At 35.6% G+C, this 24065-nt stretch overlaps 1 protein-coding gene across 1 annotated transcript in view; it reads right to left on the minus strand.

The window, feature by feature from the left end:
• Nucleotides 1–2621: 2621 nt before the first annotated feature.
• Nucleotides 2622–24065, minus strand: part of DKK2 (dickkopf WNT signaling pathway inhibitor 2) — a 110330-nt gene continuing 88886 nt past the window's right edge. Inside the window, exons 2-4 of the mRNA XM_024246045.3 lie at nt 6610–6760; nt 5356–5511; nt 2622–5014 (exon numbers count right to left, since the gene is read on the minus strand). Coding sequence (XP_024101813.1) covers nt 4764–5014; nt 5356–5511; nt 6610–6760 — 558 coding nt within the window. The 3' untranslated portion in view covers nt 2622–4763. The remainder of the gene's footprint in view (nt 5015–5355; nt 5512–6609; nt 6761–24065) is intronic.

Here is a 24065-nt window from a genome sequence, read left to right on the forward strand (position 1 = left end):
TAAGTTTAAGTTGCACAGACCATGGGGTACAGACACCTGGTTTGGATTTACTGACATTTTTAGCAAACCAAAACCAGATTTTTCTCCATCTTTCTACATTCAGAGTCCATGCATCTCTGCTATGATTTTTGGCATTGTAAGCCCTGCATATGTTAACAGCACTTTGCCTAAGGTGTCTGCTCTAAGAACTAGATTAGCTTGTTTTCTAAATGTGGTGGCACCTTTGGCTTAATTGAGTGTGATGTAATAATTCACCGGACTTTAGTAAAAGTGAGCTGCATCAGAGATTGTTGTCAAACTAATAAATCTTCTGAGGTTCTATCGAACCAGCGGTCATTCTAGTGAGAAACTGCTCAGGCCATAGCTGCTGAAGAAGTTCTAGCTCACCCAGGCATCTGGAAACCCTATGGCTGAGACAGAGCAAAATATGGAATAAGGAAGAAAAATTTTAGCTATTAACCTGAAGATTTTGAACTTTGATTTCTTTGGGCTCTTTATCATAAAGAGGAAGATAATGATTGCACACTTTCATTCTTTTGAACTTCAAGTTATTTTGACTTTAACATGCAAGAGGATTTAATTTTTGTCCTTTACTTTCTCCCTAAGAAATTTTCAATGGAAGAAGATTTATATTCAAAGGTGGGGCATCTCTGCATTGTTAGAATTTTATTATTGAAATGCTTTTACATATTTTATTATCATATACTCAATGTATCATTTAGTCTCACCGCACAATCTCTAATAGACTGTGTTAGATGACATGATGGATATAATCTGGGACAGTTAAAAGAATAGAGAATTATTTTCTAGTCCTGGATATAGAGTGGTCTTCAAGTTTATTTAATTAATGTATTATTTTCATACATTTTGCAAGCTCCTGGGGACAAAAGCTAAATTTCCCACCACACCACATCCTGAGAGGATCCATAAAGAAGGAATGGTTGTCATTAGGAAAAAAAGACTTCATCAGGGACTTCCCCTAGGAGGCAGCAGGTCAGATTTTGGCTAAAACTCATATCTTCACCATAGATAAATGGTATGCACAGTGGGTTAAAAATTTGAAGATCTGGGGAAGGATATGAAGAGGGCTTCTTCTTTCTCAATCTTTAAAGTGAGTTTGATGTGGCATGGAATGATCATCTTTGTCTCACTCCACCCCTCACTCACTTCTTTCATGTCGTACAAATTGTCCAGTTTTGGAAAATTTTGGATGAGATTTTTGAATGAGAAATGCATAGTTCAGCCCCTTTTCCACCCGCTTCGTCTTCAGTGTTAACTGCCAGAAGGAGGCATGTCATTCTGTTCTGCCCATCCGCATTATAAATTTTACAGGGCAGCTCCCATAAGATGGAACTGATACAGTCTGGTGTTGAATGTGAATGGGCACAGAATCTATTTCTGGTGTTTAGTGTTAGAATGTCTTCTTGCTCACAGGTATATGCTACATTTTCCAATATTAACTTCATCAGCAATAGAGTAATCTTTCATCTGCCTGTTTTTTTAAAAAATGTTTTTCAACTGACCTGATTTTGAGTGAAGACAATTATAATTGAACGTTTTTCCCTAAAATCCTAAGGCTACAATTACATTTACAAAAGTGTAACTTAATGTTTTCCCCTAAAATACTAAGGCTACTTAAGGGTATTTTGTTTCTTAACTAAAAAAAAAAAAATGTCAGGACAATTTGTCAGTTCTCAGAGCATCTCACTGAGCACAATAGAAAAGAAAAAGATCACCTGTATGATTGTTATGGTCAAAAGCACACTTTAACTAGAAAATATAAATATTCTCAATTTGAGGAAATGGCCAATGATTTAAGAATATCCTTAAATGACTAATTAACATATTGTGGAAAGTATTTCAGCAATGCTTAAGGTATTTTTAACACTAACTTCTAGCTGTGGGACTGTTTTAGCTTCATGAAGCAGCCATAGCTACATTTAATTCATTCACTATGTCACAGAATGTTTATTATCCACATTTGCAGCCCATTCTGATGTCTAATACAACATGGGCTCTTGTAGCATCCCTGTTCATACTTGGTGAACACTATTCCTCAAAACACTTCTGACATCTCCGGTTCAGGAAGCAGAGAAAGACTTGCTTCCCAGGAAGTGGATTTGATTTCACTCAGTTTCTCTCCAAACACAGAAAAAGGCGTGGTGTAGCTCACATTCACATTGGTTCATGTAGAAATGAACCAATACTCTAAGCATAATAGTATTTCCATTTTGGAAAACTTTAGCCTAGAGAGAAGATTATGGGGTATATGTTACCTGTCTTAAAGTATTTTGAAGAATCTGTGAAGAGCACTTTCTTGTTCCAAGTTGTTCCAGAAGGCAAAAGATGACTAAATGGGTGTAAATCACAAGCTGGAATATTTTGGTTTGGGAAAAAAAAAAAAAAAAAAACAGAAACAACTTTCTAACAATTAGAGCTAAACTGCCATGAAATAAACTACCTTTTGTAATAGTAAACTGCTCTGAGTTATCTCATGCTGATGTCCTCCAAATGATTCACACCCAGTCCTCAAAATCAGACCAAGTCCAATTGAACTCTCAGAAAGTATGATTCTATGAAAATTCTTCCCGTAGGCAAAAGACAAGGAACTTTGAATTCAGTTTTTAGAGGAGAAAAATTTAATAGATTTTATCTTATTATACATTTTTCCTAAATTACAAAGTCAATAGCTGCAAATATATTCTGCTACAAAGCTTTCTGTAAGAAATATCTCTATAAGAAAATACATCTCATTAACATTTCCTGTAAATAAATTACTTCAAATAATAATTTTTAAAAGGGTGAATATATGAAAAATATTGCAGAAACCAAATTGTAAATATAGTAATTGTTATATAGGAAATGTTTGATTGAAATGCTCCATTTTCATTTCACCAAGCTTATAGCAACCTGTTTATACAAACTTTGGTTCTTGGATGGACTAGTTTATAATTTTTGTTTTTGGAGACCTGTGCAGAAAATGTAAATCTTAATTGTCTTAGTAAATATATGTGGGAAGTTGAAATTTTTAATAGATATACAGGCTGAAACTCAATTTCTAGTGGGAGAACTTAAATTTGAGACTGCAGATGGGATTTAAGTAAAAGAAAACTAAAAAGTGAATTGTGGTCTACAAAAGTTTAAAGTCACAACTATAAGATAACCTTTTATTCTTTTGTGCTCTAGACAAAGTATTTAGGACTGAGTTAAGTTTTAAAAAAGTAGTAAAGTGGTTCAAAGAATTTAGAAACTGTGGTGTCTATAGATTAGCAATATGCAGATTTTACAAGTTATCCTGCTTATACTTTTTAACTGCAGTGGCTGCAGAAAACAGAAACAAGCCCTTTGGCAATAAAGCAGATGCTGCAGAGGTTTGAGAAGAAAATTGGATGATGCCATTGGCCAGTCAGAAGCTTATAGAGGGCAATGAAACCTCACTACTCTGTCTACTTCAGGAGTCCATTTTGTGAAACCTCCTGAAATTGAGATTATTTGAGGATCTCAGCACTATAAAATAAATAATTTGAGGATAGTACGGACACATGACCTCACACTGAATTCATTTGCATAGTAAATATTACGATAGAAAATCCCATGCAGATCTTCATTCAGACTGTGCATCCCCTGGTGTCAAAGATGAACAGCCAGCTTGTGCCTCAGACATATGATCTATGTGTTTCCAAAACCTGAACAAACGAAAAAGTATTCCCAATTTTCTTTCTTACTCCAGTGCAGTACAGATCCAGCTCAAGTCTCTATTACCACAGAGTATGTATGAATACATGTATTTACCAATCTAATTCTATCAAAACATAGGTTATGGCCAATCTTTAAGAAATAATGATCTCTCTGTTAGCTCTTTTCCCACATATATTGGACATCTTTAAATTTTTTTGCCATCTGTGAAAATTCTGCTCTGTGCAAGTATTTTACTAGTCACAATTTATGGGTATAGTTTGGAAAATAAAATGCATTCAGAGCAGGAATCACATAGGATAAAGAGAGATATACTGTCATTCCGTAGAATTTGAAGGAACTGTTTTTGTCTTATATCAGTTCTTAATAATTCCAGGTAAAACTAAAATTTTGAAAAAAAAGTTTTTGTGGCTGTTTGTTTGTTATTTATTTGTCTTCCTAAAGGCCTTCTTAAACAACTGGCCATTATTTTGCAATTATTTGGAAATATTGACTGATTTTTTTTCTTGTCTACCAAGACTCTTGATTGAGCAGCAGAAGTAGTGTTACAAATTAAAAGTTAATTTTCTGTTGTAAATTAACTATGCTCCATGTTTTCATTTCTTGTTTAGAAATTTTATTTTTAGAACCTATTGTATAACAAGTTATTCTAGGAGTATTTTGTTAAACTCTAACGTTGAATAGAAATCTGGCATGTAGGTTATTTGTATAAGCAATCAGCAATCTGAAGGAAACCTCTCCTCCAGCACAACCTAAACTCTTGGAAAGTCACATCTACTCATCAGTAATTTCCACTGTGTGCTTTTTCTCTTAATAATAGCATTTTCCACAAATGTGTACATTATTTACATAGACAAGTTGCATAATGGAACACTGGCTGCACTGCATTTGTCACCCATTCTAATCTATTCAGTTCATGTTTTCTTTCTCCCTTTTTGTGATCTATATTCTTATCATGTTTCTTATTTTAGCCATTCTTCTGCATCTGAACCTTATTTTCCACCATGCTATAATGCATTCAATACACAAATTCACAGTCTGCAATTGATGATGTTCCTCAATGGTGATCAAATTTTCTGACACACATGGAGTCTGGCTTTGGAGGAGTAGGTGGCATCTTTCCATACTTTGCAAGACAGGCCCTTTGCACAGTCACACCGCTGGAAAATTTCCAGCCCATGAGAACCCTTCTTGCGTTGTTTGGTACAGACTTCCCCCTGATGGAGCACTGGTTTGCAGATTTTGGTCCAGAAATGACGAGCACAGCAAAACCCTTCAATGCAGTCTGATGATCGTAGGCAGGGGTCTCCTTCATGCCCTGCAGAGATGATGACCAATAGATGTTACCCTGACACTTCAGAAAAAAAAAAAATTCTATTTTGCAATCAGAAGCACATAAAATATTTTTACTTATACTATCTTCTATGTTGTTACCATTTATAATGAAAAGTCTTGGTTGATACCAATTGGCTCTGCCTCTTATCACATAAATCCATTATGGTCTGTTTCCATTATTTGCCACCTGAATAACAAGTTTAATGACTAGCTAGGATTAAAGAAACTTCCTTGTAATTTTTTCTAAAACCAATGGAATTAATTATCCATATTTTTCTTCTATTTCTTTATTTTAAAAAAACCCAGAACTACAGATATCCCTACCTTTTATATGTGACATCTTAGTGTGTGGTCTTCCTAGATTCTGCCATCCCAAGTCATGGTTTGAGTAATGACCGTGGTTTCGATCTCTGTGCCGAGTGCCATCCAGAGCCAGGATGTGAGGGGTTAAGATGCTTTCAGTAACTGGGATACAGATGCCTGGAGATGATCATATAATCAGTTAGACTAATTCAATTCTATAAAATGTGATACTTATCCACATACTCTCTTGATGTGAAATATGGAGCCATTTATCTATCTGTCTATCTATCTATCTATCCACCCATCCATTCATTTACTTATTTACTGAGACTGAGCATACTTTGACCCTAAAGTGAAACTTCTTTGATATGAATTTTGTCTCTCTCAAGACCAAGTGACCTTGGACAAAACCGGGAATAAAAGCATAATTTTATATATTCACAAAGTTATTGTGAATATATGTGAAGAATCAATGTTAGCTGTTACTATTTTTAAATAATCTGATCAGACATACATCCTCTGGATCCAGATTCCTTTATTAATTAACAACATAATCTTAGTTTACACTGTAAACTTCTCTAATGGTGTGAGGTCTTCTTCCCTTCACCTCCTGTGCAAGAGACTCACAGTAGGTCTACACCCAGAGGTCAGGAATAGGCATGAGAATATGAGCATGATTATGTTGTTTTATATGATTAAGTATATATTTCTAATTACTTTCTGCAATTATTTAATGTTTTTGCCACATCTTGTCTGTGATCCATTTCATCATTATTACTGAATTGTCTGCCTATAAATTCATTGATATTGGATGAAGCCAGGTTGGGGAATAAAATCCCACGTCTCCCTTTGGAGGAACCAATCACTCTATTCCCATAAGACTGAGCCACAGAACGTCTTGACTAAACCCAAAGCACAAAACTGGAATAGATATTTACAACTGCATTACTAAATCATATCAAGTTTCTTTCTTTGGTTCTGTCACATGCATTCACTTATGTGTTTACTGGAATAGAACGTCTTGCTATTTATACACAACACTTCAACATGGCAATATTCTAGATCAGCATAGGTCACAAAATATAGAAAGTAGCCAGAGTCTAGGAAAACTAAGATTTGGGGAGGTAATCCAGGTAATCTTACACTACCTAAACCAGTTCTACCAGGCTTCTTATATTTCAGGAGTCTGAGTAAGGAGAAGATAGCCTGACTTGAGAGACAGGCTTACTATGATGAAAAGAAAGAGGCCCATGAACACTTAGTGAGATCTTTTACCATTATTGCAGCGGGCACCGGGGCAGCACATGCCATCTCGGTGGCAGCGCTTCTTTTTTCTCCGACACACCATGCAGGCCGATGATCCTTGGTGGGGACTGTGGCAATACCTCCCAACTTCACACTCCTTATCACTGCTACAAGGGTAGGCCTGTCATCAAGTGGAACAACACCAAAAGTAAAGGATTAGATCGTGTTTCACTTATGAAACATTACTATAGAAAATCATGATAGAAAATAAATCACAATATATCTCACCTGGAAGGAACTATACCATCATCATAATGTTCTGAACCTAGATCCTAAGTAGTGACACTTAATTGAGGACCTTATAAATATCTGTTGTTGATGACAAAGATAAAGCTGACGCTATTTGTATATTTTCATTGACACAACTCTAGAGTTAGAATTCAGACTTTTATTGATTCATAGAACCCTTATGTGTGACTTTGGGGTCTCAAGAGCAGTTGTAATTATTGTATTGATGCTATTGTAAGGTACAAATGACACAGTCATCTTAGCCACTCGATTTTTTCACCTGTTAAAGAACGATGAGAGAAATGTTAAATAAAACAAAAAAGGGCTATGCTAGAAGCCAAAATATATCTCCTGCCCAATTATGAAACAAATATTTTAAAAGTGAACCCTTTCAGTTCCTGCCTATAAAAGCAAGGAGGAGAAACATTTCCAGAACAGTTTGTGGCAGTGAATTATTTGGCACAAAGACACTAAGGAACAGGATCCTCATTCCAAACATGGTGATAAGCAGCAGTTGAGCTCCCAGCAGCCAGAGAGATGCTAAGCTCCAATTATGTCATTATATTCCCAGGAAGCACAAAAGCAGACTCCTTACAGACCTGAAATAGCCCCACAGGCTACTACGCCTTCTATTGTAAAGAACCTCTGTTCATACATTTCTCTACCTAGCGTTATGTCCAGAAGGCTACTTCAGCAGTGTCACATATTATCTTAAAAAAAAAATACATGTTAAATAATACAGAAGGTGGTCAGAGTTTAGGAAATGAAGATTTCTGGGGTTATACATACATATATACCCATTTGTGTACCCCTTGCCTCTTGGAAGTATTTGGAACATCAAAAATGTCCCTGTTTCAGGGACTGGAAGTTGAGAAACTAAAATGTCATAACCCACATCAAACTTACTCAGATTTTGAGGCAGGGAGACTCATTTGTAAACCTTTTTTCTTTTTTGAAGTTGATATTTTTCTCATTTTCAGAGTAATAGATGATTTTTTAATTGAAAATACAAAATATAAAATAAGCTATGTATTTGTTTTTAAGCAACCATAAATAATTTGAACATAAACTATGGGATTAAAATGGTTATGGCTCTCAAATACTTAGTGAGATTTCAGTGCTTTACTTATGAATTAGGTTTGATGGCGTAGCTCGGCCTGCATTGCTCATGTCTTTTTTTCCTTTTATTTCTTTTACTCTTTCCCTTTCTTCCAGTGTCTTCTCCTCCTGCCCATCTCCTGCATATATGTCTACACATTCAGCCCTCACATGTTTTCCGTTTAGATCAGATCATCTTCAGTTAGAAAAAGGAAATGTGAAGTTTATGTATGAGTCTGAGAGATAAAAAATGTATTTTAGCATCATTACAATTTCTTGTTTACCCTTAAAAGAATTATATAGGAAAACCACCAACTTCAAATTGAAAGTGATTTTGAAGGACTGCATAGTGGCAATGTTTGATGCATACTTTATAACTGGAGCCACATAAAGCCATAAAATAAATTTGCATTTTATTGTCCCACTCTGTAACTCCACCATTAGGCTTAACAGAATCTTAATGAGATGAAATTCAGACTATTAAGCCATTTTTCGAGAATCCAAGACTGATGAAAACAAAACAAATGTCCCTCCCCACCTTACCACACTCTTTCCCCCAAGCATTTTACCCCCTTCACGTTTAAACCCATTAATTTTAATGAAATACAATTCACATGTTTCTGATTCATTTACATTTATTTCATCAAATTGTTTTGCAACAAACATTTGATGTTACAAGTTTCTTTCCTTCCTCAAAAATAGGACATGCTCTTTCAGCGGAAATAAACATGTGCCACATAAAACATCATGTGCTATTTACAACTCAAATAACAAATCCTCAGGCAGTTCTGAGTATAGGATAATCCTGGACTCCATCCCCCCAAAATAGTCCACAGGATACACTGTTTTATTTATTAGCTGTTATTGATAGTTATTTTCTGGTTGTTTGGTAAAAGTAGCAGTGTCTGCCAAAAAATTGTGAATGGCTCATCACCATCTTTCCATTCTCAGTTTACAGGAACTGGAAAATATTAAAATGACAAATATCTGATGCAGATGACATTAAAAAAATGGGATGCACAGTAACCTTTTATTTGAATGGTATTACAATAAAATTATAATAATTTAATTTTTAAAGAGGGAATCTCATTTGGTCAAAAATAGAAAGTATATTAGAAAATACATAGTTTTATTATGCTCCAATATATCTTTTAATTAACTTGAAGTAAAAATGACACAGGCAGAGAAAGCATGCCAAAAAATGCCTAACTATACAAGGTTATGTATATTGGGAACTTGTACTTGGAATGGAATCTAAGAACATAAATACTAGGAGGCATTCTTTGGAAATTTTAAAAATAAATTTTTTAATAATTAAAAAGTAAAGTTATATTACACAGTTTCTAATACGCTATGTAACTCCTGGATCCAATAAACAGTCTTTATATATGAATACAGTCAAGAAGGGATGAAATAAATTGATTAAAGAGTATAGGGAAAGCAAGTGATATTTGGGGGCATGCCTTGCGCTCTGAAATCCATGTCCCTTAGCCCAGATTTTTTCAACCATAAAGCTTCCCTTGTAATAACTTCTAGCAAGAAAACATAAAATGTGAAATCATATGGTTCTAACCCATTAATAACAATTCTCATGTCTTACTAAGCATAATGCATTTTATTTTAGTAAAGAGTTTTAAAGAAGGCATTTTCTACTGAAGTATGAGGGTTCTGTAGTTGCCAGTTGCCATTGGTTTTTTTCCTACATTAGCCCCTCTAAAGTTTCTGGAAATGATATCATTGGTGAAAGGGAGAGAGAGAGAGAGGGATACAGGGTTAACAGTAGTTGTGGATGACCCTGAAGAAGCGATGACTGTGGCAATGAAAGGACTGCTGGAGGGAATTACATACATTAATTAAAGTGCCATTCAGAAACTCTCACATGGATAATCTTTATTTTCCATTTACTTTGACCTCCAAAGGCCGTTGTCTAGTCTCATTTGATGATGGCTTTGTGACAAGCAACAAATAAGCTTGAATACCTTAGTCTAAGTTTCCATTTAACGAAATCAATAATATGCTTACCTGGTACTTTTTTTAAAGGTGAATTAAAGGGCTGATTTTTATTTTACTTGCTATGGCAATTGTTAATAGTGCATTCTCATGGCTCTTCATTTACCTGGAACAGACTAGATAACTTTTCCTTTTTGTCTGAGGAACAATGATTGTGTGGAAGACTGGAAATCAAGTGAAAGAATTAGGGAAGGACTCTAGTACACCTATCACACGCTAAACTGCCCCACAATTGAATCATAAGTTCAGTTTATGAGCATCCAGGAATACTTAGCTTCATGCAGAATCATTCATTATTGCATCAGTTATAATTAGGAGATGAATTAATTCAGGACACCTAATAATAGCAAACGATTGGCCATAAATTCAGAATGCATGAGAACTGTTAGTGATCAGGCTAAAAAAACAAAGACATTTTCTGCAACCCCCTTTCTAGGATAAAAATAGAGTGAATTTCCACAAATAGCAGTGTTACTTATTGTTACAACCATGACATGAACTAAAAGAAGAATAAACACATTGGACACATTTTGAAAATAAAATCCATCAGAAATTGGTATTTCATTTTAGCATAAAATATTTTTTAAAGTCTGTTTCCTCTGTGCTAATTTAGAACCATTACCTAAAATTTTAGCAGTAAAGTAAAGAGAGTTTAAGTAGCTGCTAGAAATAAGTAATGTGTGCTCAGTGGCAGGGAACTTAGGGACCTTGAGTTCTTCCCTGGCGTTCGGGCCTCAAATATCATTACTAAGAGCAATTAATAGTGAGAGTTTAAAGGACACATCGACAAGGTGACTGAGTGGTGACCTATGTGCTGAAGTTAGAGATTAGAAAAATATACTTGGCCACATCCCTTTCTAGAAGCCTCCGAATACCAACAGCATGTCCCACTGCAGCTGCTGGAAAAAGAGAAAACTGGCAGAAAACACTGACAAAGCTGTAAACAGTATTTTCTCATTCTATTTCTTGAGCACAGTTTTATGTTCATTTAAACTCAATGTAAAGCAGAGTTATGATCAAAAGTCCATCATGAAAATAATGATAATTAAATAATATTCTAATGAACAAAAGTAAAATAAAATGTAGTCACTCAATCTTACTTGAAATAATTGAGTCTGTCTTCCCCCAAAGTCTTCTCAAAACTGCGGGAAGAAAAGGCCCATTAACTCAAGACTTACATTTAGGGTTGAGTTAATTTTCACTTGCCTATCCCTTTGAACATGAAAATACAACAATGAAGTAGTCAGATCCCTAAGAACAATGAAAGGAGAAAAAGTGTTTTAGGTATCTCAGTAGCAAAATCATTGAATAAACCTTTGACTACAACTAAAACCTTAGTTTAACTCCTAAGTTTTCAAAATAATAATGTTGTCCTTATTTAATGATGAGAGGAAGAAAAGAAGAGAGAAACATCACAGTGTTCATGTGAGATGGCCACCCATCCGGATTCTTGCAAGACCGTCCTAGTTTTTTTGTTGTTTTAATCGGGACAGTCCTTTGTCCCCACAAGCACTGTTTGTAACAATCTCGGAAGTTTTCTGGAGCCAGAAAAACATCATCAGCTAGGCAGGCAGAAGAAAGCCTGCAGGGGACGACCCAGCTGTGGGAATGAAAAACATTTGAGTCTAGTGGATAGATGGAGGTAGCAGCAAAGAACTGGGGATGAGAATATATCTGGAGTCTCTGAGAGCACAGCAGAAGATTGGCAATTACATTTGAGAAACCTGATCAGACTGGCTTGCCCTGAGTCCTTAGAGAAAAGATTAATTTTCCTCATCATGATATTCTACATGATAGATCTATATTTCCACAAACAGTCAAGGTACACTACCCTTCAGGTGGTCATTTCAAAATCAAACACTAAAATGCAACTGCAGGAGGTGCAGGGACTTATATGTCAATCTGCCTGTATGCTGCTGTATACTATCTGCCAAAGGCTGTGCAATCTCATCTTTCACTTTGTCTCCTATTACCTCTAGGGGATAAGGGTGTACTAGATGCATCTTTGAGGATTCATGAACATCAGGCCAGGGGGATTGAGCTATATTAAATTTAAGGGGAAAAGTTCAGATATTACATGATGTCCTGCATGTGTAGTTACACGTTCGTTAAGGCAGCTGCTTGGGTATTTATTCAGTATTCAATCAATATTTGTTCAGCATTTATTTATTGAACACCAACTATGATCCAGAAACTACTAGTTCAGTGATGTGCAAATGTTTTGTCTGTTACCCTCAAAATAATTTTGAAAAAAACATATATCCTTCAACACATTTGATACTTAAAATTTTTTGGTGTGTGTGTTTTTGTATTAGTATGAAATATAATGTTAAACATTTTCTAAGATAAAATTTGCAGTAATTTGATATGAATAAAATCACTTTTGACTACTTTATTAATCATTAAACATTTTCTAAGATAAAATTTGCAGTAATTTGACATGATTAATAAAAGGACTTCTGACTATTATATTAATCAAAGCATACTGATCCTGAAATTAATCACAACATATTTACTCATGGGCATTTTCCCTTGAAAAAATACATAATCTGAAAAACCTTCAGTTAGATTATAAAATATACAAGTCATCGCAACTATTTTGAACGTTCTGCATACAGAATTTCCAACTGGGGCCAAGTTTCACTTTTAAAAAATTAAGTATAAGACAAAGAAAGAAAGTACCTTTGTGAGTTTGAGATGCCCTGATAAATCATTAAACATATCTTTGTTCCAGTCAAAATTCCAAATTTTACTTATTTGTCACCTAAAAAAGTTTTTGTACCTTTGGCTAATGCAGTCTATTGAGATTTGGAATTCATGAAGGTTTTGCCTTTTTTTGCCACATAAAATGGCAAAAAATTAATGTAAACCCAGGCATATTCCTTGAGAATTTTAAGAAAAAAATTGGAAGTTGAGGATCTGGACATTGATTTTATTAGAACAACTCATGCCCTGCACCCCATGGAAAATATTTCAGTACCTTTTACACATGTTCATTTTAAGGCTAGGGTAGTTAGAAAATTGGTTTTTGATACAAAAGATCAGAGATGAAAGAGTATCTCCTAAAACTATCTGAATTACAAATTAGGAATGATGGATTTTTTCTAGTAGTCCATCAGCCTCTCCAATGTATTCAGAAAGCGTCATTTAAATCCAAAGAAACAGTAACTCTATCAAATGAAGGCAAGGTCCTCTTTAACTTCGGTTGCTCTTCCCTGTTCTCTGTATGTCATTAAACCAAAAGGAAATTCTAGGGAATGCTCTACTTTGAACATAGACCACATTCTCAACTGTAGCATGTACAATACGGATATTGATCATGGGATGAATGGAGAGAGCTAAACTTTTCCATATGGTCTCAGCACCTAGAGATATCTAAACTATGAGGTTTACCTGGCTCTTGATTGTTTTTGTTTGTTTTTGACCCATCCCCACTCATTTAAAATGTATAGGACAAAACACTTCCACTCCATGCTCAAAAAGCAGCATCTCAGGTTTTACAGCAGTGGTTGCGAGTAATATATAATTATAAAGTACTCTATAATTTGTAATTGGATAAGTATAATTGTCCTAACCAAAAGAGAGGAAGAAACTGCACAATCTTAAGGTCTCTTCCAAATCTGTGATTTATAGTAAAACATTTTCATTGTTGCCTTATAAATTTTCCTGATCTCATGACCTAATTTTACTTCAGAGAAGTAACATGGCAGGGCAAAATTTTTTTTTTTATTATTATTATACTTTAACTTCTAGGGTACATGTGCACAATGTGCAGGTTTGTTACACATGTATACATGTGCCATGCTGGTGTGCTGCACCCATTAACTCGTCATTTAGCATTAGGTATATCTCCTAATGCTATCGTTCCCCCCTCCCCCCACCCCACAACAGTCCCCAGAGTGTGATGTTCCCCTTCCTGTGTCCATGTGTTCTCATTGTTCAATTCCCACCTATGAGTGAGAACATGCGGTTTTTGGTTTTTTGTCCTTGCTGTAGTTTGCTGAGAATGATGATTTCCAATTTCATCCATGTCCCTACAAAGGACATGAACTCATCATTTTTTATGGCTGTGTAGTATTCCATGGTGTATGTGTGCCACATTTTCTTAATCCAGTCTATCATTGTTGGACATTTCGATTGGTTCCAAGTCTTTGCTATTGTGAATAGTGCCACAATAAACATACATGTGCATGTGTCTTTATAGTAGCATGATTTATAGTCCTTTGGGTATATACCCAGTAATGGGATGGTTGGGTCAAATGGTATTTCTAGTTCTAGATCCCTGAGGAATCGCCACACTGACTTCCACAATGGTTGAACTAGTTTACAGTCCCACCAACAGTGTAAAAGTGTTCCTATTTCTCCACATCCTCTCCAGCACCTGTTGTTTCCTGACTTTTTAATGATTGCCATTCTAACTGATGTGAGATGGTATCTCATTGTGGTTTTGATTTGCATTTCTCTGATGGCCAGTGATGGTGAGCATTTTTTCATGTGTCTTTTGGCTGCATAAATGTCTTCTTTTGAGAAGTGTGTGTTCATATCCTTCGCCCACTTTTTGATGGGGTTGTTTGTTTTTTTCTTGTAAATTCATTGGAGTTCATTGTAGATTCTGGATATTAGCCCTTTGTCAGATGAGTAGGTTGCGAAAATTTTCTCCCATTTTGTAGGTTGCCTGTTCACTCTGATGGTAGTTTCTTTTGCTGTGCAGAAGCTCTTTAGTTTAATTAGATCCCATTTGTCAATTTTGGCTTTTGTTGCCATTGCTTTTGGTGTTTTAGACATGAAGTCCCTGCCCATGCCTATGTCCTGAATGGTAATGCCTAGGTTTTCTTCTAGGGTTTTTATGGTTTTAGGTCTAACGTTTCAGTCTTTAATCCATCTTGAATTAATTTTTGTATAAGGTGTAAGGAAGGGATCCAGTTTCAGCTTTCTACATATGGCTAGCCAGTTTTCCCAGCACCATTTATTAAATAGGGAATCCTTTCCCCATTGCTTGTTTTTCTCAGGTTTGTCAAAGATCAGATAGTTGTAGATACGCGGCGTCATTTTTGAGGGCTCTGTTCTGTTCCATTGATCTATATCTCTGTTTTGGTACCAGTACCATGCTGTTTTGGTTATCGTAGCCTTGTAGTATAGTTTGAAGTCAGGTAGTGTGATGCCTCCAGCTTTGTTCTTTTGGCTTAGGATTGACTTGGCGATGTGGGCTCTTGTTTGGTTCCATACGAACTTTAAAGTAGTTTTTTCCAATTCTGTGAAGAAAGTCATTGGTAGTTTGATGGGGATGGCATTGAATCTATAAATTACCTTGGGCAGTATGGCCATTTTCACGATATTGATTCTTCCTACCCATGAGCATGGAATGTTCTTCCATTTCTTTGTATCCTCTTTTATTTCATTGAGCAGTGGTTTGTAGTTCTCCTTGAAGAGGTCCTTCACATCCCTTGTAAGTTGGATTCCTAGGTATTTTATTCTCTTTGAAGCAATTGTGAATGGGAGTTCACTCATGATTTGGCTCTCTGTTTGTCTGTTATTGGTGTATAAGAATGCTTGTGATTTTTGTATATTGATTTTGTATCCTGAGACTTTGCTGAAGTTGCTTATCAGCTTAAGGAGATTTTGGGCTGAGACAATGGGGTTTTCTAGGTATACAATCATGTCGTCTGCAAACAGGGACAGTTTGACTTCCTCTTTTCCTAATTGAATACATGGTAGGGCAAAATTTGGAGTTATACTGCAATTCAATTTATGCTTCCTTAAATCAAACAAAATTGATTGATTGAGTGACCGTTAGCTAAATTACTGAATCTTAGTTTCTTCTATGATAAAATGGATAAAATTTCTGAATTCAGCAGCATTTCCCTACTTATTTAATCATAAAAATTCCATGGGGTTTCTTTGCAAGTTACTGCTTCACAGACTCTTCTACTAGAGATTCTATTTCTAGAAGACTGGATGGGGTCCAGGAATCTGTACTTTTGACAAATCCTGTCCTGGTGATGATACAATAAGGTAAGATAGGGAAACATGGCTATATAGAACTGTTGCAAGATTACTGATGCCTCCTGCATATATATCATACTGACAATGCCTGGTCTATATAAAATGCAACTCAGTATTACCTCCAGATAGACATGGGTCTAAGTGAAGGATTAGTTCCCTGAAAACAACATGAGTCTAAATGAGAGGCTCACTGACAACAACAACAATTTCCAGGAAGGTTCATCTTCACTCCTAGTGCTCAGCCACTGTGCTTGGGGGTGGGCTTGAGAATTTCTACAACTGTATGAAAAAGTAAAATAACACATAACAAATACACCAGTGCACTTTGGGAGGAATGCTGTGTGGACTCAGAGCTGTCAACACACCCATTATGGCTGGATTGTTTCATATCCTCACGTGGTATACACCTATGTCTTGCTGGCAATGTGCAAACTTTGCATTTTTCTTTATATTTTGTATCCAGTGGACCTTTACAAAACATTCTTCTTCCCCATATCAAGCATGATAAATAGATGATGTGTGCTTTTATTATATGCTCTTCTTTGTATAGCATCACCTTTCTCTTTTCCAATGAAAATGACATTTAAAATTCAAAAGTTTATATTCAGGTAGATATGAAAACATACTTTCAAATTGTTGTTTAGAAAATACTTTTTTATGATTATAGAACAGGTTATGGTTGGTGAATATTTCTGCACCCAAAATGTAAACACTTGTGAGTTTTAAATGTTATACAAGTTGAAGTAATTTTTAACTTATGGGTTCAGAAATGAGGACATAAGTTTCCTGTAAATATGTGTGTGTGTGTGTGTGTGTGTGTGTATATATGTGTATATACATACATATATACACATATATACACACACACAAATATATATATACATATGCATACACACAGATACACACACACACATACACACATATGTATGTATAAAGTTAGCTCAAGTTATCTCAGGAAATATGCCCAGAAAGCGTGTAACAGGGTTTACCCACGGGAAGGTAGACAGGATTATTGAGACCAGACAGGATCGAGAACAGAGGAAAGGAGAAAACTTAGTTTACATTCAAACTCTTTTAAACATTTTGTAATCTGCACTAGATGCAAGTATTACCTATTAAAATTAATGCAATTTAAAGAGGAGCTAATACTACAATATTAAACTGAAATGTCTTCTTCCTAGTTTATGCTTTATGGTTTCATACTAAGAGAGCTTGAAAAATTTTATTTTCCTAGAGGCAGAGCTTTTTAGAAGAGGTATCAAGCACCCCGACTGAAGTTTCTTTATTAAAAATTGTGTTTTGTTTCAGAAATATCACCTTAATAGCAGAATTAGACTACCAATGTAACATTCAAATACATACACAAACACACACACGTATAATATACATACACATACACAATGCATTGTTCCAACAATTATTTAATTGAGCTAATGTTTATTGCCTTGGCTAATTTCATTTAATATGGAAATTTCCAAATGTAACACTTCTCTAATCTTGTTGAACTCTCTTTCATTTCCTCTAGGAATTAGGCCAGATCAATAGTCAAATTCTACTCTGCTTTTGAAGAAACAGCTGAAGGAAGCAGATAAAATTTGAAAGACTGTTCTTTCATGGTTGGGAAGATAGAAAAAAGCAAAGCAAAATATAATCCTCGATATTCATTCTACAGTAAAATGACTTCTAATTTCTGTTTAAAAAGAGATACTTTAAGGGCTACAAAATTTTTGCTTAAAAATTATAAAATGTTCCCATTTTAATGTAGAACCTATAAACAAGAAGGCAGGAAGCATTTTATCCCTCAGGTGTGCTGGTGCAGAGAGGCAATGACTTGAGAAAAAGCTGGCCCCAAATGATTACCTACAGAGTTTGAGCAAGAGGATTGCTCAACAGTGATCACCACAAAGTTTAAATAGACTAATAAACCTTTTGGTTAAAAAAGCATGACAAGGAGTTGATTCACAGCTCCACCACAGAACTCTACCTAACTGATCCTTTTCTCCCTTTGCCATTTGAAGAAAATAAACAGTAAGTCTGTTTATTTTTCTGGAATAAGTTCTGGATTAAGATCATCATGTCTCCTCGAGATATAGAAGGACTTAGATGCAAGTTATATTTGCAACAGGATAAGGGACTTTAACTCCTGAGCTTTGAACAAGATAGCTTGTCTGTTAGTAAGAGAAAGAAATAGAAGTTATCGCATGTAATCAGTTCTTTTCTATCTGTATGCCTTCCCATTTTCCAGCCTGATTCCTTCTCTAGGTATCTCAGGCCTATATTTACACAACCTGTAAAATAGGTAAGGATATGTTTTCCATGCCTGAGCTACATTCTCATTTCTTTGAACTGTTCAGTTGTCAAGGCAGATCTCACACAGCAGTTTATGCAGTGAAGCACCCCAAGTACACTATATTGTCCATCTAATCGTTACTGGGTTCCAAAACTCAGGACAAACTATGTTTGAGAGAGTTTGGGCAGTGTCAGAGTTTCAGCATAATGATAGGGTTAAGCATCCTGCTAGAAGTGTTGCTTATTTTTCTGACAGATAGAATTTTACAACAGCCAAAGCTACTCATTTATTTCAGACATTTTCCAGATGATTTAGTTAAAAAGCCCCAGCATGGAGGGAATTTTTCTGTTAAGTTTCTGATAATAGCAATAATATGACCACATGCTATTTATTAAAATAAAATACTTTTCTAAAAAGTAATCAATATCTCAATACATACATGGACTTGCCTCTCAGCCTCCTACCACCATAAATTAATTTAAATTTTTATTGTGTGGAAGAAGGAAAGGTCAGCTCACAAGGGCAAAAGAGATTTATGTCTAGTGAACAACATGGTACAGAGAAAGACTGTCAAAATGTTCTGTTTGAATGCTTTGCTAGAGGATTTGAAAGGGAGGAAATTATAAGCCAGATGATAGATGCTTTGGTTTGTGTGACCCTAGTGTTCAAATCTCAGCCTCAGAAATGTGGTACATCTTGTGATGACATATACAACGTGTTAGTAATCCTCAAAAGAACATACTGAAGATGTTGGTCCCCCACACCACCCACATCCCAGTACATCTGCTTTGGTGTGGTGACCAGTACGTTCTCAATAGTGCAAGAAAGGAAGGATTTGTTACCAGATAAAAAAATGAAATCCTGTCTCCAGGTTTAAGTCACTTTCCCTCCATCCCACTGGTTCTTCTAGTCTATTTAAAGAGTATACTCCTCTGTATTGCTGCTACTTCTTTTGTTGGCCCTTGTTCATTACTCAGGATCCCCAGATATACTAGACTCTTTTTAAGAGTCTCTATGTCTGGCCTCCCATTCCAGTAGCCTTTGCAGCAGATATGGGGCTTCAAAAAGTGAGCTGGGGAGAGAGAGTGAGAAAGAAAGGAAAATTCAGATAAGAAATTCCCTTCAGGGATTGAGATACATAACACATAATTTGAGTGCTATTTTGGGTAATAAGAAGTCTAGGCAAACAAAACAAATAAAATTTATTAACCAACTGGCTAATAGAGCTTTTATACAACTTTGCTAGGGTCAATCTGTAATCTTATTCTTGTTTCAAATTTTTTTTTCCCTCACATTGAACAGTGAAGTGTATCTGGAACTATGTTTAGTACGCTATATAAAATCTTGCCTGGTGTTTGTTTTAACCAAAGAAGGAATCTACATTACAAATAAGACTACCCAGAAACATGTCTGTTCTTAATATGCTATATAAACCCTGTGTTCCCTGCCTACTTCTCCAGGTCTTGTATTATACACTCCAGCTGTACAGTACTACTTGCACATCCCCTAGTCAGCCACACTCCTTCAGGACTCATTGCATTTGCAAAGTTTCCCTCTGTCAAGAACACCCTTCCTCCATTTACTTCATCATGAGAATAACTCCAACTCATCATTTAGAGATTATATCAACTGAATTCACTTTTAAGCAACCTAAGCAACCTTCCAAGCTGGCTGACCACCCCAGATAAACTTGATGTCCCATTTAACCTGCATGTTGCTGACACCACATGCTTATTTGCACCATGATGTAGATTATGCTCTGTTGAATTCTTCGTCTGCCCTACCTATACTCTTTGAGTAAGGAAATCATCTTTCATTTCTGTATCTTCAGTGGCCACATTATACCTGGAATAATTTACCATTCCACAATTTATCCACTAATGAATTAATGCATGAAATTTGTTGCAACAGTGGTTGGAAGTTTGTAGCATTGAATTGACAAAAATACTCACATAAGAACCCATCAGGAAGTGGTAAAAAGGAAAATATTGAAAATTAAAGAGTTGACTTTGTGGATATTTTTTAATTGATTTTTAAAATTGAAGTCCTACAAAAGCTATTTATAACCTATACAGTATAGAGGGAAGAGTATTATATGTATTTGAGAAGAAAGAACATTGGCTAGTGAGTACTTTTGCAGTCAGCAACTTGGCTGCAAGTATTTTATGTCGAACCATCAGTCCACATTTTCAAGTACTATCATCAGTTCTGCATTACATTTCTACAGATGATCATGTTTTTCATCTATAAATTGTATGTGATGAAAATTAGGCTCTTTCATTTCTAAGTGGCATACATTGTTTCTGCCCCAGCAATAATGATTCCCCAATAGCCATTCAGAGCAGTAGCTATTTTACACCTTTTCCAATCATCTGGAAATTCTTCAAGACTATTGGCATGTGGGAGCTATGAGAATGGGTATTTCTGAGGATCAGATGGCACTGGTGACACTTCCATCCTAAATAATTATTTCTAAGTTGTCTTTGCCCTTGTCGCTAAATATATTTCTTGTTGGTGGATCATATCTGATAGTGTTCCTAGTTAAGCACCATCGCTATGAGGTGTTATTACAAAGGAGCAAGAATATATTTCATGACAGCTTCCTTTAAACATCTTGGGGGTGCATAGACTTCAACATCTTGTTGGTACTAAAGAGATCAATTTCTTGATACACTTTAGTCACAGCAATATAGCAACCAGTACCTAACAAGTAAAGTACATTTTTCCAAATGCTTGCCTCATAGAATGTCACCACCCAAACATTTATATGATATCTAACTTGTTTATGATCCTAAACAAATTGAGTTAAACAAGGTTCTCACCAGCTATGTTAAATTAGTGAAACCTCATGGCATGTTTGTTTTCATCAGAAAGGTAGACAATGCTTCTAGGTATTGAACAAAATTCATTTCAAATAATGTCTGTGATCTTCGTACACATCTATACAACTCCTCTCATTATGCCCACACTTATTAAAGTTTTAGAAACACCCATATATTTTTTCATACCCTCATCCCAGGTTTAAAACCTTACAGAAATTTACATAATTTAAAGAAATGTACATACTTTCTTTAGCATAAGCTTGGTTCACATGTGATATTTGTAGAAAGATGATATAATCCTGTTACCTGGACAAAGAGGCAAGAAATAAGAACTCTACTTTCTAGGTTGAATTTCCTAAGTTACATGTTTGCTACATGTTTTGAGTCCAGACAGGGATATCACTGTGCATTTGAAAATTTTAAGTCCTTATAAGACTTATAAGTCTAGCTGTACACTCTAGAGACCAGAGTAATTGGATTCCCTTGTTCTATAGGAAGAAAGACACTGAAACACCTGGGCATATCAGGTATCAAACAGGATGGATTACCGTCTGACTATAACATTTCCTAGGTTTAAATGAGATCACCAGAACTTTATTCACACAAACAACTCAGGTTGTTTCCACATTAAAATTGGATGAAGTGATGTTTATTATAAAACCTAGCACTAGCCAGACTCCTGTCTGAGGACAGACAGATCAAAAGCATAAGGATATGGTCATGCACCACTCTTCATCTTCCCTTCTAGAGCACAGCACTGTCTGATACACACTGATCAAATTTTGCCCAGGACTTTAAGTAGGATGTTTGAAAAAGCAAAGAATGGGCCCTTGAAATAAAACAGCTCATCCTACAGTAAAGAGAATTGGAACTGTACTTTTATTAATGGCACATTGAAAGCCATTTACAACTTGCAAGTGATGCTTCCAAGAAACATTAGAATGACTTTCTTATATAGAAATGTTAATAAGTGTCATAAAATTTGCTAAAAAGTTCAGTCCTACTTTCTGGGAACCTTCCAATAAGAAATTACAGATTTTCAAACACAGTGTAACAAAATGAACCAGTTAGAGGAGTAATCAGCCAATTACTGGTTATATAATAATAATTAATAGTAATATTAAACAGCATCTGAACATAGAGCTTTTTGTCTTCAAAGTAATGAATTTCCTAAGTATTAACAAACTACTTCTGTGTTGCAAACTTCCAACACATGTTTGGAGAGCTCTAGGAAGAACTTTATTTAACATTTATGTGTTCTGTTCACGTCTGCAGTGGAATCCTTCCATGGTTAGAAAAACATGTTTGGATGTACAGAGATGGAGTAGTAATATATACCCCTATCCTGATGTCTGGCTTGTTCACTGCTGAATCCTCAACCATATCCAATCAAAGGCAAAAATGTGTTACCAGTGATAGAGCAATATGTTTTCTATTGAGGACAAGATTTGCCGAAAATAACACAAAAATTGTCTGGGAATTTGGGTGCATAACCTGGGTGTGGTGAAATGAGCATTTCACATTTCTCACTGGAGTTCAGTAACTCTACACATAACCACAGCCAGCCATGGATCCTTAAATTCACTATCTCACTAGCCAAAAGCCTCCTGCTAACAGATGCCATGATTGCTAGAGCTTCTTTACAAACTGCACACATCTTCAGGAGACCCTAAAAATAACAGGCTCCTGGAAACTACAGATATTTTGCAGATGTACTTTTTACAAAATGATTTCACAATTTGTCTAGGCACTTTATCTGTGTCATTTTACAAATGAATAAAGACCAACTGCAGGTCTTTATTACAAATTTTAATTGTAATCACTTGTCTTTGGTAATTTCCAGATTTGTAAGAATTCAAGAATTCCATCTATTGGATATTTAATAATATTAATATTAAGGAAATATAATTAATTTTTAGTATTGATAATAGTATTGCAGCTATTTTTTAAAATCTCCTTTCTCTTAAAGAAACAACAAGTATTTATGGGTAAAATAATATGATGTCCAGAATTCCTTAAAAATGATCCCTGGGAAGTAAGATGAGTTGAAAGTGTAGATGAAGTAAGATGAGTTGAAAGTGTAGATGAAACAAGATTAGCCATGAGTTAAAAATTGTTGAAGTTATAGAACTGGCACATAGGGGTTCACTCATACTATTCTCTATATTTTTGTGTATCTCTGACATTTCCACTTAAAAAACAAACAAACAAACAAAACTAAAGAATCTCTGCAACATAGACAGAACTCCCAAACTAATCTTCAAGAAGCAGCCAGCTGAAGACATAATCTCAAATCTCTTGGTTCCTACACACAGAGCATAGGCAGCACCCTGACATTGTGAATCAAAATGCTCTCCTCATTCCATCCTCTCCTTGGAGGGGTTGAAAAATCAATCCCTGATAAGGTTGTTACAAGGCTGAACAGACCTCTGGTAGCGTAAATAAACCTCTGAGCTTCCACAAGCTGGGTGGTTCAAAATCCACTGTACAAAGGTAGCCATGAGTTAACTGGGCTTATAAATAGGTGCTCTACCTTCTGCTCCTCAAATCCCTAGAGCACAGATTATCCCAAGAGCCAACAGGAAAGTACATGCATTCCAAACCATTGTGATCCATTGATGATTTACCAAAGGCCTACTAATGTATGCATTTTAGCAGAGGTAAAGATGTTTAAAACATCGTCACTGCCCTCAAGAAACACATATTATAGAGGGCAGAACCAAGCCATTGCTTTTCTGGGTAGTCACAGCTCATTCAAGTGCTGACAAAGTGTTTACTTTCAATCCATCTTTTCAGGGACCACACAGGAACTCCATTATATTGCAGTGGGCGTGGGCAAACGGGGGAATGAATCGATATGATCAGAGTAAAAATTTTCCAGGTGTATGGAGTGCCTTGACTTATTTATTGGTCTTGGAATGAATGGGATCTACATACATCCTGGAGGTGTGGCATCTGAAGGTAGCATCTGTCTG

This window comes from Pongo abelii, chromosome 3, assembly GCF_028885655.2.
Source record: "Pongo abelii isolate AG06213 chromosome 3, NHGRI_mPonAbe1-v2.0_pri, whole genome shotgun sequence".
In the NCBI taxonomy this organism is placed as follows: Eukaryota; Metazoa; Chordata; class Mammalia; order Primates; family Hominidae; genus Pongo; species Pongo abelii.